The sequence below is a fragment of the Carassius gibelio genome, chromosome B6 (assembly GCF_023724105.1).
Source record: "Carassius gibelio isolate Cgi1373 ecotype wild population from Czech Republic chromosome B6, carGib1.2-hapl.c, whole genome shotgun sequence".
Taxonomy (NCBI): domain Eukaryota; kingdom Metazoa; phylum Chordata; class Actinopteri; order Cypriniformes; family Cyprinidae; genus Carassius; species Carassius gibelio.
The window spans coordinates 8,999,315-9,016,481 of NC_068401.1; the positions used below are offsets into that span (position 1 = coordinate 8,999,315).

The 17,167-nt window shown below is 37.6% G+C and overlaps 2 protein-coding genes across 5 annotated transcripts; one reads left to right on the top strand and one right to left on the bottom strand.

The window, feature by feature from the left end:
• The first annotated feature begins 100 nt into the window (after window positions 1–100).
• On the top strand, window positions 101–715 carry LOC127959570 (mitochondrial import receptor subunit TOM6 homolog). 2 transcript variants are annotated; one of them, XM_052558818.1, is made up of 3 exons: window positions 101–195; window positions 338–463; window positions 555–715. In XM_052558818.1, exons 1-2 carry the CDS (start codon window positions 101–103, stop codon window positions 432–434), a joined length of 192 nt encoding a protein of 63 aa, XP_052414778.1. In that variant the 3' UTR covers window positions 435–463; window positions 555–715. The 2 variants fall into 2 exon arrangements, with proteins under 2 accessions (XP_052414778.1, XP_052414777.1); XM_052558817.1 differs by having other exon boundaries at window positions 338–462; window positions 549–715.
• An 8,005-nt stretch (window positions 716–8,720) lies between these two features.
• ddi2 (DNA-damage inducible protein 2) lies at window positions 8,721–15,783 on the bottom strand. Of its 3 annotated transcripts, XM_052558791.1 has the most exons (10): window positions 15,420–15,782; window positions 14,478–14,604; window positions 14,132–14,392; window positions 13,914–14,040; window positions 13,680–13,807; window positions 13,270–13,398; window positions 13,063–13,166; window positions 12,604–12,796; window positions 11,704–11,755; window positions 11,352–11,449 (listed from the first exon to the last, which is right to left on the bottom strand). In XM_052558791.1, the coding sequence occupies exons 1-9, from the start codon at window positions 15,555–15,557 to the stop codon at window positions 11,745–11,747; spliced, it is 1,218 nt and encodes a 405-aa protein (XP_052414751.1). In that variant the 5' UTR covers window positions 15,558–15,782; the 3' UTR covers window positions 11,352–11,449; window positions 11,704–11,744. The 3 variants fall into 3 exon arrangements, with proteins under 3 accessions (XP_052414749.1, XP_052414751.1, XP_052414750.1); XM_052558790.1 differs by lacking the exons at window positions 11,352–11,449; window positions 11,704–11,755 and having other exon boundaries at window positions 11,762–12,796; window positions 15,420–15,783; XM_052558789.1 differs by lacking the exons at window positions 13,680–13,807; window positions 13,914–14,040; window positions 14,132–14,392; window positions 14,478–14,604; window positions 15,420–15,782 and having other exon boundaries at window positions 8,721–11,449; window positions 13,270–13,313.
• Window positions 15,784–17,167: the final 1,384 nt, after the last annotated feature.

The window sequence follows — 17,167 nt, forward strand, 5'->3', positions numbered from 1 at the left end:
GATACTGTTAACCTCGTGGTTTGCCGTAGAAATCTCAAGGTAATAGCAAAGAGCCTCTGGCTTGCTTGGCTAATCCAATTTTATTTATTCTCCAAATAAAATGAGTGGAAAGAAAACAGACGGGCGATCAGGTGGTGTCATGGGATGGATAAGCTCAGCTTGCCGTTTCGCGACGGACAGAAACGATTTCAGAAGGTTTGTTTTAAATGACGTACGAAGCTTAAAAACGAAGCGAACATTGCTGTTGCGTGCAACTCATTTACTCGAAATCATATTCATATGTGTAATTTTAAATGATTGCCATCATGTGACCATCTCCTTTGTGTTATTGTTGTAGGAATCTCCTTGTAAACCTGGGTTTATTCGCAGCGGGTGTTTGGGTCGCAAGAAACCTTTCAGATTTTGACTTGATGTCTCCTCAGCCAGTCACGTAGTTCCCACTCCGCAAAAATGACTTTAACAGGTGAAATGACAAATCTTGAAAGCATTATTCACTCCTAAATATCTAAAGTAGATACGTGTCTTAACTCCTTCATTTTGTCTTTTCTGGATAGGTGATGATGAAATGGAAGAACATACATTTTCTACCGAGGGCCTTGTTGAAGAAGCCCATTCAACACTGAAGGGAATAAGTCTAAGCTATTGGATGATCACAACTGTACATTTCTTCTGTGCATTCATTGCGTTTTGTTGAAATAAATCTCATGGTGAATCAGTTGCCTACAGCCTTTTATTTATTAATATACATATTAATATTTCAAATATATTTAAAATTATATTGTCCATTATAGTATTTTAGAACACTTCATGATGCACATTTCTTTACGAGCATCCTTTGTTGCATTTCCACACTTGCAGTTCTCTATTTTGAAGAGAAAACTTTCATCCAGGTCTCTTTATAATAATAATTACTCATAATTACCATTTTAAAGTTTAGCGTTCTGAGAATTAAAATTTTGCAAACAAAATCATTCAAGAAAACGCGGGTAAAATAAATATTGAATACATTACCATTTTTCTCAAAAAAAAAAAAAAAATCTTAAGGTGCTATTGACATTACATTTTCACCAGATGTCAGTAACAACCCAAGTAATCCATAAAAATAAAACAATACAAATATGTTCAGAATGTGGGGGAAAGTATTGAACATGCTTACTGAAATCTATTTAATACTTTGGTAATGACATCAAGACCCTCCTGTATGGATGGTTCCATGGGTCTCTTCTATGAACTCTGATCTGTAGTTATTTCCATAGATTTTCTATTGGATTCAAGTCAGGTGATTGGCTTTATTTTCTTTCTCTAAAACAAAATGAGAGTTTCTGTTGCTGTGTGTTTGAGATCATTGTCTAGGCAGGAATGTCCACCCTTGTTTCATGTTCATCATCCTGGTAGATGGCAGCAGATTTTTATCAAGAATGTCTCTGTATAAATTTTCCCATTCATCCTTCCTTCAATTGTATGAATTTTGCCAGTGCTACACTATGATGTTTTGGGGTGATGTGCCATTTGGTCTACAAACACGGTGTGTATTATGGCATTCAAAGACATCATACATCATACAACTTTTGTCTCATCTGACCAGACTATATTCTACTAGTATTTCACAGGCTTTTCTAAATGTCGTGCAGCAAACTTTAAACAAGCTTCAACATGCTTTTTCTTCAGCAATAGTTGTGCTGGAAGCGTGCACACAGGCCACAATGGTTGAATAGATTATTTACTGTACCTACTTTCTTTGAAACAATTGTACATGCTAATTCCAGGTCTTTCTGAAGCGCACCACTCTTCTGAGAATTATGTTCACTTCTCTGTCAGAAATCTTGTGAAAAGCACATGGTCTTGGCTGGTTTATGGTGAAATGATGTTCTTTCCACATCTGGATTTTGGCCCCAACAGTGCTCACTGGAAAGTTCAGAAGTATTGAAATCTTTCTGTAACCAATGCCATCAGTATGTTTTGCAACAATAAGGTTGCAAAGGTCTTGAGAAAGCTCTTTGATTTTACCCATCATTAAATGTTTCTTGTATAACACGTTGGTCATGAGACACCTTTTTATTAGCCATCAGTTGGGACAAGGCCAATTAATATTAATTTCCATTTAGAAGGGGCAGGATTGCTTTCTAATTACTGAAAGATTTCAGCTGGTGTTTTGGATTTCCATACCTTTGTGCACCTCTCTGTCTTCATGTGTTTAGTACTTTTCCCCTGGCTGTGTCATTCTACTTTTTTACACAGAACTTAATTTCTGAACTTATTTGTATAGTTTTCTTTGTAAGTATGGATTACTTGGATTGTTACCGACATCTGTTTAAAATTTTGTGTCAACAGCACCTTTAGAAATATATTTACTTAGAAAATGGTGATGTGTTCAATCATTACTTTACCCGCTGTAAATACTACACACTATATTGTATTGCAAAGACAAGCAAGTCACCTTGTGTATGCAGCCAGTATCAGGGCAGAGAAAGATCTACTGTGGTTCTTAATCAGATGAAGCAGAAAGGATTCAGGAGCCAGTCCCAAAATCATTGTTTTGATTTCCTCAACATGCACATTATCAGGAAATATTGCATGGTCCTGCACAACAAACCTGTGTCCACTGAGTTGAGTATGAAAAGCAATATAGTGCACCAAAAATAGGTAATTGTAAGTACTGAAAACTAGATGGTCAGTAAAATAAGATCTTCTAATAGACCTTTTAACAGAGAGGAGCAGAAGATCATTGAAAAGGTGAATGTACAACTCTTTGTGAGAGACAATAGAGACTTTACTGGTTACTGCCACCAGCAATTACAGATTCATCTAAAGAATTTGAATTTCATGGAAAAGTTCTTAATTTTTTTGTAATTTAATTCAAAAAAGCAAACTTTCCTATACTCTAGACTAGGGCTGGGCCGATAAACGATATCACATCGAATCGCGATAAAATTTTAATCGATAACGATGATAAGCTCCGGACATTTTCTCTCGATATGGATTGATCCAAGAACCAATCACACAGCAGAAATATGCGACAGCGGCAGCGTGCGTGCACGTGCACGTCAGTACACAGTCCTACCGCACTTTGCAAGCGAACTCGAAACGACGACAAAAGACCCCAAAAATGAGTGGAAGTAGCGACGAAAGTGAAACTAACCTCGGGTTATCATCAACAAATGACGAAATTGTCGACAAAAAGGGTAGCACGAATTCCGTAATATGGAAGTGGTTTGGTTATCTAAAAAGTGACGAAGCGCAGATTAAAACGATCTGTAAAATATGTCGTCAGTTTGTAAAAACCAAGACTGGCAACACAACCAACCTATTCCATCACCTAAAAAAGTATCACCCAAACGACCACGCCGAGAGCATGAAAATGCGGGCCGATGCTACTCCGTCATCAAGCAGGGCTAGCAGTGGGGCTGTACCGAAGCAAAAATCGATCGTGTCGTCTTTCGTGGCTATTACCCCCTATGAGAAGAGTTCCAAAAGGAGCAAGGACATAACCAGGGCCGTTTCTTACTTTTTAGCAAAAGAAATGATGCCCCTAAGCACAGTGGAACAAGACGGGTTTAGGAAATTAGTTAAAGTGCTTGACTCACGTTACGAACTCCCTGGCAGAAAATACTTTTCCAAAACCGCACTGCCTCAGCTATATGAAGAGTGCCGCGAAAAGCTGGAAAATAATCTAAGGAACGTGAAATATTTTGCCACTACCTCCGACCTATGGTCGAGCAGAACATCCGAGCCATATATGAGCCTCACCATTCATTACATTGACGAGGAGTGGTGTCTGCAATCAAGATGCTTGCAAACTGCATATTTTCCGGAGGACCATACTGCGGAAATACTTTCTGCGGGTCTGGAGGATGCACTCGCATCTTGGGGCCTTAGCGAGGACCGCCAGGTGTGCATCACAACAGACAACGGCGCAAACATCGTCAAGGCTGTCTCGCTTAAAAACTGGACTCGTCTGCAATGTTTTGGTCACCGGCTACATCTAGCCATTGGTAAGTTAACCATCTAAAAAATTTAAAGTTTTCAGTGCTAAACAGCATATGAGGATTTATAAAATATCCTAATTGATTTCACAGCATTTAAAGCTATATCACGTTTGACTGCATAATTTAGAATATGCTGTCGTATTCACACTGTCCTAACACACCAACTTGCGTGTGGTTGTGTGCTGTAAAGGCAGTGATAAATAAATTAATGGTCGTGTACCCTTGCTTTACGCTATTTGATAAATATGCATAGGCTATATATTAAGTATGTTAAATGCCGTTAATGTTTTAAAATGTAAGTAATTCATCTATTCCACAATAATAATGTGATAATTTCTCATAATTAATTCCGTTTTGATTCAGTTACATTTCTGTTGACATTAAAGTTGTCATGGCATGCTTAAGCTGTTATGTTAGTTTATTGTTGCAGTAACTAGCCTTTATTTAACTCAGATTTGTAGGATAAAAGACAGCCCTAGTGTGTAAGGTCTAAATGTAGTTTCTCGCTGATTGAAAATCTCATAACATTGTAATTTATCATCACAAAATAATTTATCATCACAAAATAATTTTTATCATCACAAATAAGTAATTTTTACAATTGTCTTTGCCTTTTAAAGATTCTAAACATGTACCTATACTGTTTTCTTCATCATCAGAGGGGAGTATGAGAGACCATAGAATCCAAAGAGCCATGGGTGTGTGCAAAAAAGTGGTCAGTGCTTTTTCCTTCTCTTGGAAAAAGAAACGAGAACTAGCGGTCACTCAAGAGGAGCTCAAGCTGCCAAGGCACAAGTTGATCACAGAATCACCCACCAGGTGGGGGTCCCGCCATGCCATGATAGCACGAGTGCTAGAGCAAGAGAAGGCCATTGCAAAAGTTTTATCAGCTGATAAAAAAACAAGGCACTTGGCTCCCTCATGGCAGGACATCGATGTTCTGGAGTCTGTGTGTAAGGCTCTAAACCCACTTGCTGATTTCACTGATGCCCTTTCTGGTGAAAAATATGTGAGTGTGTCGTACCTGAAACCTGTACTGCATCTTTTCAGTGAGGAGGTCTTGAAACCTGTAGCTGATGACTCGGAGCTCACCAAGACCATCAAGGCTTTTGTCCTCACCTATCTGAATGAGAAATATGACAACGCTGCCACTGATGATCTTCTGAGCATAGCATCCCTTGTTGATCCTCGTTTTAAGACACGCTACATCAAAGATGACAAGGTTGAGGCTGTGAAATCCAGAGCTGTAGCTCAGATGCTGGATGAATGTCAGAGCACATCGCAAGCTGCTCCTGCAGTCCCATCCATTTCACTGGGAGGAGGCAAAGGTGACGGTGCTGCTGCTACACCAGCCAAAATGCAGAAGATGACACTGGGCAGCTTTTTCAAGAAGTCCTACACCAAGTCTACTGCAACATCTGATCTCACAGAACAGCAGGCTATTGAAGCTGAACTAAATGGCTACCTGCAAGCTCCTGATGCAGACAGCGAGACCAACCCCCTGGAATGGTGGAAGATCAATTCAGCAATATACCCCAGAATGAGCCTCCTGGCAAAACGTTACCTGTGTATTCCTGCCACCAGCTCACCCTCAGAGCGTGCTTTTAGCACAGGTGGTAATATAGTGTCCTGCCACAGGGCAGCTTTAAAGCCAGACACTGTGGACAGACTAGTGTTTCTGGCAAAAAACCTGTAAAAGTTTACAAATTGTGTGCACTAGCTAAAAGTTGAATATTTTTGTTTACATTTTGCAAATTTAATCTACCTCTTAAAGCCAGACACAGTGGACAGACTAGTGTTTCTGGCAAAAAACCTGTAAAAGTTTTACAAATTGTGTGCCTAGCTAGTTGTTGTATATTTTTCATGTTTACGTTTTGCACATTTAAAATACCTCTTAAATCCAGACACTTTTTACAGACCAGTCTTCCTGGCAAAAAAAGAAAAAAAATACAACTGAAAGTTTTACAAATTGTGTGCACTTGCTAGAAGTTGTATATTTTTATGTTTATATTTTGCACATTTTATGTACCTCTTAACGCCAGACACTGTTTACAGTTAGTCTTCTGGTGGGAAAAAAACTGTAATGTTTACAAATTATGTTTACAATAGTATTATGTTTACTTTTTGGAAATGTGTAATTTTTTTTTTTTAATAAACTATACTTTTAAAGTGTAATTTAATGAACCCTCTCATTTTTGTGGCTTCAGTCATTCAGGCATACTATTTTTAAGCTGGAAGCATTAACAATTTGTATCGAATATCGAAAATCGTTATCGTTCAATATGGATATTTTATTTCGAGATCACATTTTTGCCATATCGCCCAGCCCTACTCTAGACTCATTGCACACAAACGGAAATATTTCAAGAATTTTTTGTTTTAATTCTGATGGTTATGACTTACATCTTAGGAAAATAAAAAATTCAGTATCTAATTTTTTTATATATATTTTCTCAAAGATCAATCAAAAAATGATTTACAAAACAGAATTGTTAAAAATTTCCAAAGGTGGTTCAATTATGCACTCAATACTGTGTAACACTGAGCAACAGTCTAGTTATTTTTCTCCTTAGCCCAGGTGAAATGCGTCTGAGATGTTTTTCTGGTTCAGAATACATTTTCTGGCCTAATACATTTCACATTCAAATTTTTTGTATAGTATTGTATATTCAAGAATTTTATTCAGTGAATTACCTGATTCTGCAGACTTCCTTTAGGCTGGAGAACAGAACATGATGCTGCACATGGGACAGGATATGTTTGAAACACATTCAGTGCTACTATCAGACTCTTCTGATATGAGGCCTCTGACACAATCAGCTCAAACTTGGCCTAGACTGAGAACACAAAAACAGAGGGATAAGTATTATGGAGTAATGGACATCAGACCAAGGTCATCTTTTGCGAGCATGTACAGCAGACTTGTTAGAAATAGGAAATATATATGCTAAATATGCATGTGCTTTTTTGTTGAGCATCATATGAGATACATCAGGCTTTTATGGCTACTGGCAGATGAAATGTTTTTATAGTAATGCAAATCAATGAAACCTTAAAACAGTATTACAGACTACAGCAAATCTTCATCTCAAAATATCACTAACAACATAAGTTACTCTTATGTTTACTTTATAACCTTTTTTTGTAGATTTCAAAGTATAAAAAAATGAAAGAGCCATTATACTTGTTAAAAAAGCATAAACTATAAATCAGACAACACAAGGCATGTAGTGAACTGAATTCAACAGTTTTTAGCAAAGTTTCAATCACGATCATTTAAAAGCCTAATTTTAAATTTGGTTATCAGATATAACACAGCGGCCTTAAGGTTAAACAAGTTTTTTTTCTGTCTTTCGATTGATAAAATGTGACCCGTTACAGAATGATACAGAAATGTGATATATTATCTGGTCAACCATTTTGGAGAGATTCATCTGTAAACTGACAACTGCTGATACACTCTGATTAAAACTGGGCAACATATGTTTCCTCTGGCTGAAGACTGACTTCTGTAGCATCTGCCCTGAAAATGATTTAAAAGAAGGTACTTCATTTTTGGGAAATGCTGATGTACAGGCAGAAATTAACACTGGATGCCCAAATTGTCATTTTGTGATTCACAAACGTTACCTTTTCACCTCACTTTCCACACAGTGCATCACAAATGATTTCAGACGGTATCTCTCTAGAGAGGATGAAATAGGCAGAGAAAACCATATAAAGTTCCATAAATGTGAGGTTGCAACAGATCTAAGAGCTTTAGAAAACCCCTCAGATGTGTCAAGAAAAAGAAAGATCAAAATAAATTCAACCCACCATCTTGGCACCGTCTGAAACATTTTTAAAAGCATGCATTACAACCCTTGAACCTCAGGTAGGCGGTTAAAAGGAAATAAAACAACAGTTTAGAAATAGTTATTGTCAAGCCACATTAGAACATAGGAATATCAAACAAATGTCACATTTCTTTACATTACATACCAATCAAGTCCTTCAAACCCTTCACAGTCCTCCTTATTAGTTTAAGGGCTGTTTTCATCCAGCCCGGGACTATCAGTGTCCCCATCTAATGATTTTGTAACAGTCTCTATATGCCTAGATTCTCTCATCATGAGCCATAAGAATACGGTAAACTTTCTTGTGGCTTTTTAACTTTTCAGTGTTTTAAACATTGTGATTGAATTTGAATTTAAAATTTGAATTTTTCGGAGTGCGTAGGCTATACCTTTCTTACCTGTGCAATTTCATTCAAATAATTTATATGCATTTAACTGGACATTACTTTAGATTACTTTATTATTGGCTGAACCGAACAATAAAGAAAATGTCATCATATCATGCGTCATATTTTTTTTTACTTACAAAATACTTAGATCTAACATTTTAGATAACGATTTAGGTAACAAAATTATTTTAATTTTATTACACACTATATTCAATTCAAACAATATTATATATTAATACAAATATTTTGTAATATATATTTTGGTTTTGGGTACAATTTAACACTTTAGAGTGAGTTCCACCCTTTTATTATAAATGATGAATGACCCTTGGTTATTAGTAATTTAAGCAGCCTTAACCTGGCATTTTACAATGACAAGACTTTTCTTATAAATATGTCCAACATTAAAACATTCAAAGCATTATGCTTATGCACTATTTTCTTGCACTTTCACATTTCCTGCAGTCAACTAACAATACAAAAAAAACCCCACAGCCACACATTTGAAATATAAGAATCACTTTTTTCCTTTTATTTGGTTTTTAAACTGTATAGTATACAAGATGAAATGGAGCTTTTCAAATAGATTGAACACAAATGATATATGACCCAGAGATTAAAAATAACAAGAAGGTATAGACATGGCAAAAGATAACAGACAGCTGTAAAGGGCACATCAGAACTTTACACTAAAACAAAGTGTTTAGACAAGGGACAACAGATAAGAGAATAAAACACAGACTTCCCAACAATATGTAGTGGTAGCTGCCCTAAGGGCACAAGGGGAAGAAAAAAAAAAAAAAAACATTCCTGTAGACTACTTTGTCAGCACCAGCTTTTTCCTGTCCGTTTCATTTAAATCAAAAACACAATGTAAAACGCTACAGCCACATCCACAACATCAGAAATCTGAAAAAAAGAAATACTACTAATAATAAAAGGATGACTTCCCCTTCAGATTTGTTTTAAATAATTAACAGAAGTCTGGTGGACAATGAACACATAAGAACAAGGTAACGGTAAGTTTATTCTTTAATAATTTCCAAAGGCAACCTATTGAAAACATGTCAAGTTATACAGGATTGGCAACTATCAAATAAAATAAAAATTAATGAAAAAAAAAAATTACCTCAGCTTGAACATTATGGCCAATTCAAATAGGAAAAAAACTCTGAAATGTGTGTTTTTTTTTTTTTTTTTTACCAGATTACTATCTGCTCCTATTTTCACAAAATAAATGTAGTAAGATGCTATAGAAGATCAGTAAACATCAGGCACATAACATTTTGAGATCTAAAACCATGCAGTCGTTGAAAGATTGGAAACTTTATTACCGAGCCCCACCACCTGAAGTAATATTCATAATCCTATAAAATGTCTTGCGGTTTATCAAATTTATTCGAACTAAACCAATAAAATACCTTAGGAACTATTGAGGCAACATGCAAAATTAAAAAAGAAAAAAGACGTCACAGATGAATGACGAGATGAGATGCACAGACATCATTGTTCTGTTGAAAGGGAAATATGGCCAGCTTCTCACAAATCTATTTTTTAATCATTATGTATGTTGGCAAAGTTGAGGAGCCAGAAGAAGACCATCAAGTACAAAACCACGAGGACTGCTAAAGGAAAACGACATGAAGAAAAAAGGCTCATATGTTGACTGATGCCACCACTAAGAGTTGATTGGGAGTCTAAGTGGGCACAGTGATCTTTCTTGCAAGCAGCACCAATAAGGCAAGCTCTACGCTGCCTTGAGCCTGTTCCAGCGCCTCAACAGCCTCAGGGGCTGAGAACCCTGAAGCCTGGATCCTCTGAATGTGCTCTAGTGGAAACTGTCCCATCGGGGGCTGTGGTGCAGGTTGGATGGAGTCTCCAAGAAAAAGAGGATCCGTCTCAGTGGCTTGAGGAGATGCAACAGGCCCTAGGCTGGAATTGCTTGATGAGCCAGCTGCTACAGAAAGCGGGTGCTGCTGAGACAGGTCATCTGAGATGTCAATGCCTGAGGTGTTTTTGTCCACAATGTCCTGCCCTTGCTGACTCTCAGGGAGCTCAAGAACTCTCTGAAAAGAAGTCACCTGCCCAGAACCTTCTTCTAAAACAAGGGCCTGATTTCCTTCAGCTGCATCAGGGAACTCAATCATTTGTTCCACTGTGGGATCTACCATAATAGAAGGTTGGTTCTCTGTGTGCCTTGGATTGCTTGGTGTTGGTAAGTGTGGAATATCCCTCATTGATTGAGAAGTACAGTCAGCTTTGGCAACACTTTCCTCTTTGTCGTTTGTTGTGGCAGTACTAGAGGATGAGTCAATAGTTGGGTTCAGAATTACATGGTTTCTTGCAGCAGGATTCTGGTCCACCTCATTAACATTTTGTCTTGGTGTAGTATCATCAGCATCAGATACAGGAATCCTTTCAGAAACTGTTGGAGAATTGTTGGACATCAGAAGTTTATGGAGCTCCTTTAGGGCTTGAGCCAAGGAAGGGATGTTATCCATCTCCGGCGGGTCCCTTTCACAGGGTACTACACTGTCGGAGTCTGAATGGAGAGAAGAAATCGCTTGCTCAGCATGAAAGGGCTCAAGGTTCAAATCTGGAACAGGCATGAGCTGTGGTTGAGCCCCTGAAACATCCTCCATCATACTACCTTGGTCTCTCTGGCACTGATCAGGAAAGTCATGGCCAGCTTCTGGTTTTGCATTGGAAGAAACATCCATGTCCACTTCCTGATCCAGTGTTTGAGTCTGAGACCTTGGGTTAAAAAGAATAAAAGGAGATTCTGCTGCTACAGTCCCAGAGGAAATGTTGTCCTTCCTCAAATCCGCATTTATTGGACTGCCGGAATCTCCTGAAACAATGTCACCTGTCACCTCATTGTCCTCGGACACAGTACTCGAGAATGGTTCCTGAGAGGGAAGAGTGCTTGGGATCGGAGTATCTTCATCTGTTTGCAAGCAAGACGATATCGGATCTGCCAGTCCTTGGGACTGAGATCTAAAGGTGTCATCAGAGGGATCTGGAGAGGGTTCACCCACTTTCAAGGGTTGAAGCAGAGAGGATTCAATCGATGTGGGAATTTCAACTGGGGGCACTCCCTGGTTTATAGAGGCTGGGGCAGACTTGGAACGGTCTAGGGTGAGACTGTGGGGGTGACTTGAGGCTGAGGATGTTGTGGGTTGGTTGAGGGGTTTAAATGGCAGGGATTGTGGTGAGGTAGTTTTTCCATCTTCAATATCTATGAAAGAGACATTAACTGATGAAGTTGAAATTCTACATTGAAGCAAGTTATTTAAACCATGCAAATCTAGCAAACACTGCAAACCATGCAAAATAGTCAGCATCATAGACAGGCAAAGACTAACTTAACTCAAGATATTACTCACAAAATGGAGGCCTTTCCTGTGTGTACCAATGTATATCATATGTCCAATATTTACTGGGTAAAATACTGTATTAGGCTAATGAATATACCCATTTTCAATGTAGTACCTGGTAAGTAGAGCCCTCTCCAGGAGTCTGTCCATATGACATCAGTTTTGTCCTGCTCATAGTTAAGGCACACAAACGCCACACATTTCATGCAATAAGAGGCAAAAATTAGCAAAAACAAATCCAGAGAATGAGAGAAAAGAGGCATGCACCTAATAAATCACATTAGCTACACAAGGTGGCTTTCAAACCACATAAGGCGCGTTTCCTCAGATAGTTTTATCAGTGGTACTTTGACAGGCATGTAAAGCATTCATCATTCAAAAGATTGAAGTCAGTAAGATTTTTAATGTTTTTTAAAGCAGTCTTCTATGCTCGCATTTAAACAAAAGGACAGTAAAACAACGAAATATTACTACAGTTTAAAGGAACCAAACATGTAAATATAATTCATTTAAAAGATGTGACAGAAACAGATGTGCTGCTCAAAGATGTTTTGATGAAGTGAAAAGTTACACAGATCAGCATTTATTTGAGATCTTTCGTAATATATCAAATGTTTTAACGGTCACTTTTGATTAATTTAACCTGTTAACTGTCTATAATTTAACCTGTTGAAGTCTATGTTCAAAAATGTGAGTGACAGTTAAGGGGTTAATGCATCCTTGCTGAATTTTTTTTTTTTCCATAAAAAATCTTACTGACCCCAAATGTTTTAATGGTAGTGTATTTTATACACACATCATGCACCACCTTGTGAACTGGGGGAGTGGTTCTTCACTGCAACCAGAATAGACAGACTAAACCAAAACTGTTAAAAATGTTAAAAATCCCTAAATGAGGAAATCCTAATAAATCCACAACTAATGAGTATTTGTTCCTTGTGTTAAAATCTAGTAACTCTATCTTTTATTCCAACCCTAAAAACCATGCCATTGGTCTACATATCATGCTTCTCACCGCTGTCCTGCACAGATCTTTGTAAAGCCTCTGCCAGTTCTCGATCAGCAATCTCCTCAGGCCGGGTATCCTCTCGTGCCTCTGGACCATATGCCAGCCGGGCACACTCTGGCAGCTCTGCCTCAGGTAGAAAACGTGTCTCGGTACCCGTCGTCCCAATGAGGAGGACATTTTTCTTTAGGTCTATGGAGCACTGAATGAGAGAAAATTAAGTTAGCAGAAAAATAGACAGTATTTGTAAGATTAAAGGATATATCAAATATTTTCCTGAGTACACAGACTGACAATGAAACGCAGATGAGATAAAGTACTCTCACTTGCTAAAGTGTCTAGGGAATATAAGTCTGCATCCTCAACTTTGTTTTATTCCATTAAAGCAACATTAATGGCATGGCAAACAGATTCCATTACGGGAAATAGATTATTTGATTGGCTATGAACCAAAGTTTCCAAGCAGACCTGGTGTCTCTTCAGCATGTCAAGGCCTAGCAGCATATCCATGGGCTGATCTTCCAAAATGGAAAAAGAGCAAGGCAGGAAATCTCCTTCTATCTGCACCTGGGCTGGACATAAAATATATATTTAGTATAGGAAGATTTGGTAAAAATAATGTTGGAGGAAATGCATAATGAATATTAAAGGAGCAAGTCTAAATAAATGCCGTACCCAAATGAACTCGGCCTATAATTTTCTGGGTGCCAACACCTTTGGCAATGCCTGCCCAACGTCTGTCCACTAGACGCATGATGTTACATCGCTCTGCACATGCTTGGCTCATAATAGTCATCTGAGCTCCTAAAGAAGGATGACCAGAAGGACAAGAAAAAATTGTATATAATATGAAAAAACTCAAGTACTAAAAGGAGTGTGTAAAAACACAAAAGCAAAAATAGCACACATCTAAAAAGAACTCACCTGGATGCTGTATGTCAACCAAAAGTATTTGACATAACCCTATTAAGGCATACTGTTCAACCTGACATTACCTCCAGCAATATATAACAAAGCACTCAACAACATAATTTCTAGTGGACTTAAAAAATAAAATCAATAAAATCAAAAACACGATTTATTACCTGAGTCAACAAAGGCCTTTACTGGGTGTCCATTGACTTTGCAGTTGATGTAGAGCATGACCACCTGGCCAAAACTCTCAGGTGCTTCTTCCATAGCAATGGTCATATTCTCCTCAATGTTGTGCTGTCTGGAAATTAAAAGTAAAATGTCACAAAACTGTTCTTTTGTTTTATTATCTTTTTGCAATAGACAATCTTATTGCTTTGCATATAATCTCATCCCTTATTTATTACCTGATTTCTTCCTCGATTTTGGCCTGAGCTTCCAAGTCAAAAGGATCTGCAGTCAGAAGTTTGATTCTCTCCTGCTCTCTTCGGGCTCGGTCCTGCTGCTGCTCCAATAGCACCTTGGTAAAGCGCTCTGAAAAGAAGAAATCAAAATAATTCTGTCATTTAGGAAAAAACATTCAGTATTCCATATAGAAGCATTTAGGCCAATCATCTTCGTTTACCAAGGTCTCCACTCAGTAGAGCCTCAGCAAGAGGAGGGTTTCGCTCCTTCAGCAATGACAGTTCATGTGGATTTGCCAGCAACATGTCACGTAGCAAGGCAGGGTTGTCCAATCCCTGAGGAGAAAGGGCAGGGCCTGGTGTGGTGGTAGCTCGGGGTGGCTGTGACTGGGTGGCACTGGGACGCTGGGCTTGGTGCTGTCTGTTTTGGCCTGAGGAGGTCCCAGGAACGGCAATTGAACTGAAATCGATGCGAGGCAGACCTAAGACATTAAGATTTATTATGATTAATGCCATGATAAGCTCACTTTAATCCATTTGAAAACTGATCAAGTTATGCAGGTTTACCAGGAACTGTGGGTTGTGGCCCTAGTAACCTCTCTGCTTGTCGTAACACTATCACGTCTCCATCTTTCAGCCCATAGTTCCCCAGGGCTCGGGTGGGATCTTGTAAAGGCTGCTCTGCATATGAAATCTGTAGAGCAAAGGTTGCATAATTTTTGTTCAATATATGAAAACACAGTATATTGTCTTTTTGTCAAAACAGCTATGATATTGTGAGCATTTTAAGTTTAAAATATACCAACTCACAAATACAAATGTCTTAGTACTGAACACTATTTGTAATAAATGATAGCTTACAGTTTCAATTCATGCACCATTAAATGGGCTTACAGAAAATGTTTCTCTTACAGTTTTAAACATATTTCATCTGATACCAAAACACACCTATATAAAATAAAGACACGGTTATGTTTGCTTTGTCTATGGAAGTTGACTTACACCACACATAAAAAAAACAACAACCACGCTTTGGTAAAGCAGAATTCTGAGAGACAATAAAACGATGACTTTTCATGTCACAATGACATTTTATCTCACAACTGAGGCTTAGTGTGATCATTTTGACTATTGATCTCATAATGACATCAATATATGTCATAATTATGATTTAGGAAAGCATGTTTATTTTTTGTTATGTGGTGGAAATGGTTATGTGGCTTCCATATTTAACACTATACAATTCCATGTATTACAGTTTCCTAATATGATTCGTGTTTAGCAAACAAACTGCGTTTAATTGACATATGTTGTCAACTGCGTTGCAAATATAGCTATGGCCTGTAAATCTTTCGAAATCTGGGGATTTCCAGAAGTGTTGACAAAGGTTCAGTATGCTATAAATAGAATGGACCTGCCGGCTTGTTTGACACTAATTTGTTTCGTCAGGTCGATTAGCATAGAGGCTAAATAACGTTAACTGTTGAAACTCTTTTGAAAGATGTTTACCTGAATCTCCCTTGCTGGTATTCCTGATTCTAGTTCGCAAAGAGCCAAAAAATCCCTGAGTTCAAGCTCCGGGGACACGTCCAGGGCGAAAGTGGTTTCCGAGCGGTCTCTCGGTGCACAAAACACTGTGAGCAGCATTGTGCTGGAACCCGGTTACCGCTACTCGCTGTCAAAAAATGCCGTTACCCCGGGATTTCTCTTTGGGAAATGTGCCCAGGACTGTCCCGTTAAAACACTGTGTAATATCTGGGTATGAAGAGGTTAAGCGCATAGAAAAACGAGCCAACAAGCAACCACAATTCACTAATAAAGAATTCGTTCACTTCCTTTCCACAGCTCTTTAGCCACTGCCGTAAACCGATTACGTGTGTCGTAGCTTACTGAGACAGGAAGTCAGAAACAACATACAACGTCAAAACAGTATCAAATATTGATAAATGAACTGAACAAAGAAATAAATGAAATTCATTACATTTATTAATGTATTTAATCATATTAAAAGGGAATCATTCAATATATTTTAATTAAATTATTTAAAGTTCAATATCACAAATGTATATATATATATATATATATATATATATATATATATATATATATATATATAAATACCCCCAAAAGATTATTTAATGCTATTTTAGTGTTAAATGAAAAAGTAATAAGTAGACATTACAAATAGTAGCTTTAGAAAAAAATATATTATTTGATTCAACATAAAATATAGTACATATATTAGCCTACATTTAGGGCCTGAACGTTTAGGCTACAACGGCCCTAACAATGGAACATAAATAAAATATAATTGTATAAATATTAATAATCGACACATCATTTAACACGCACACGCGCACACAAACACACACACGCACACACACACACACACACACACACACACACACACACACACACACACACACACACACACACACACACACACACATATATATATATATATATATATATATATATATATATATATATATATATTCGCGCCTTTTCTTTGTTTCAGTTATTTGAAACCGTAACTATTATTTTGACACAGATGCTTTTCATTGAGCCAGTCAGACTTTTATACCCCTGTATAGATGGACGATTAGCCCATTATGTAGACTTTGTTTGTGTGATTACTACAAGATTTATAACCCGATTAAGTAACTGTACTAATAACACATACAGTAAATACATTTGATTCATAGTACTACTAAACATTTAATATGCTTGCTATTTTCAGTGACTTGAGGCATGTTTTACTGATTTTTATCTCCAGCAAGTAACTACATTCCCAACCACCGTACTATAGAGGGCGCTACGACTCAACTTAATTCATCAACTCTGGCTATAATAATTCAAGTAATATTAATTAAAATTGCTGTAAGTACAAGTGCTTCTCAATGAATTAGAATGTCGTGAAAAAGTTCAGACTGAAGTAATTTAAGGCTTTGGTTCTTTTAATTGTGATGATTTTGGCTCACATTTAACAAAAACCCACCAATTCACTCAACAAATTAGAATATGGTGACATGCCAGTCAGCTAATAAACTCAAAACACTTGCAAAGGTTTCCTAAACTATAATGGTCTCTCAGTTTGGTTCACTAGGCTAAAATCATGGGGAAGACTGCTGATCTTACAGTTGTCCAGAAGTCAATCATTGACACCCTTTACAAGGAAGGTAAGCCACAAACATTCATTGCCAAAGAATCTGGCTGTTCACAGAGTGCTGTATCCAACAGTTAACAGAAAGTTGAGT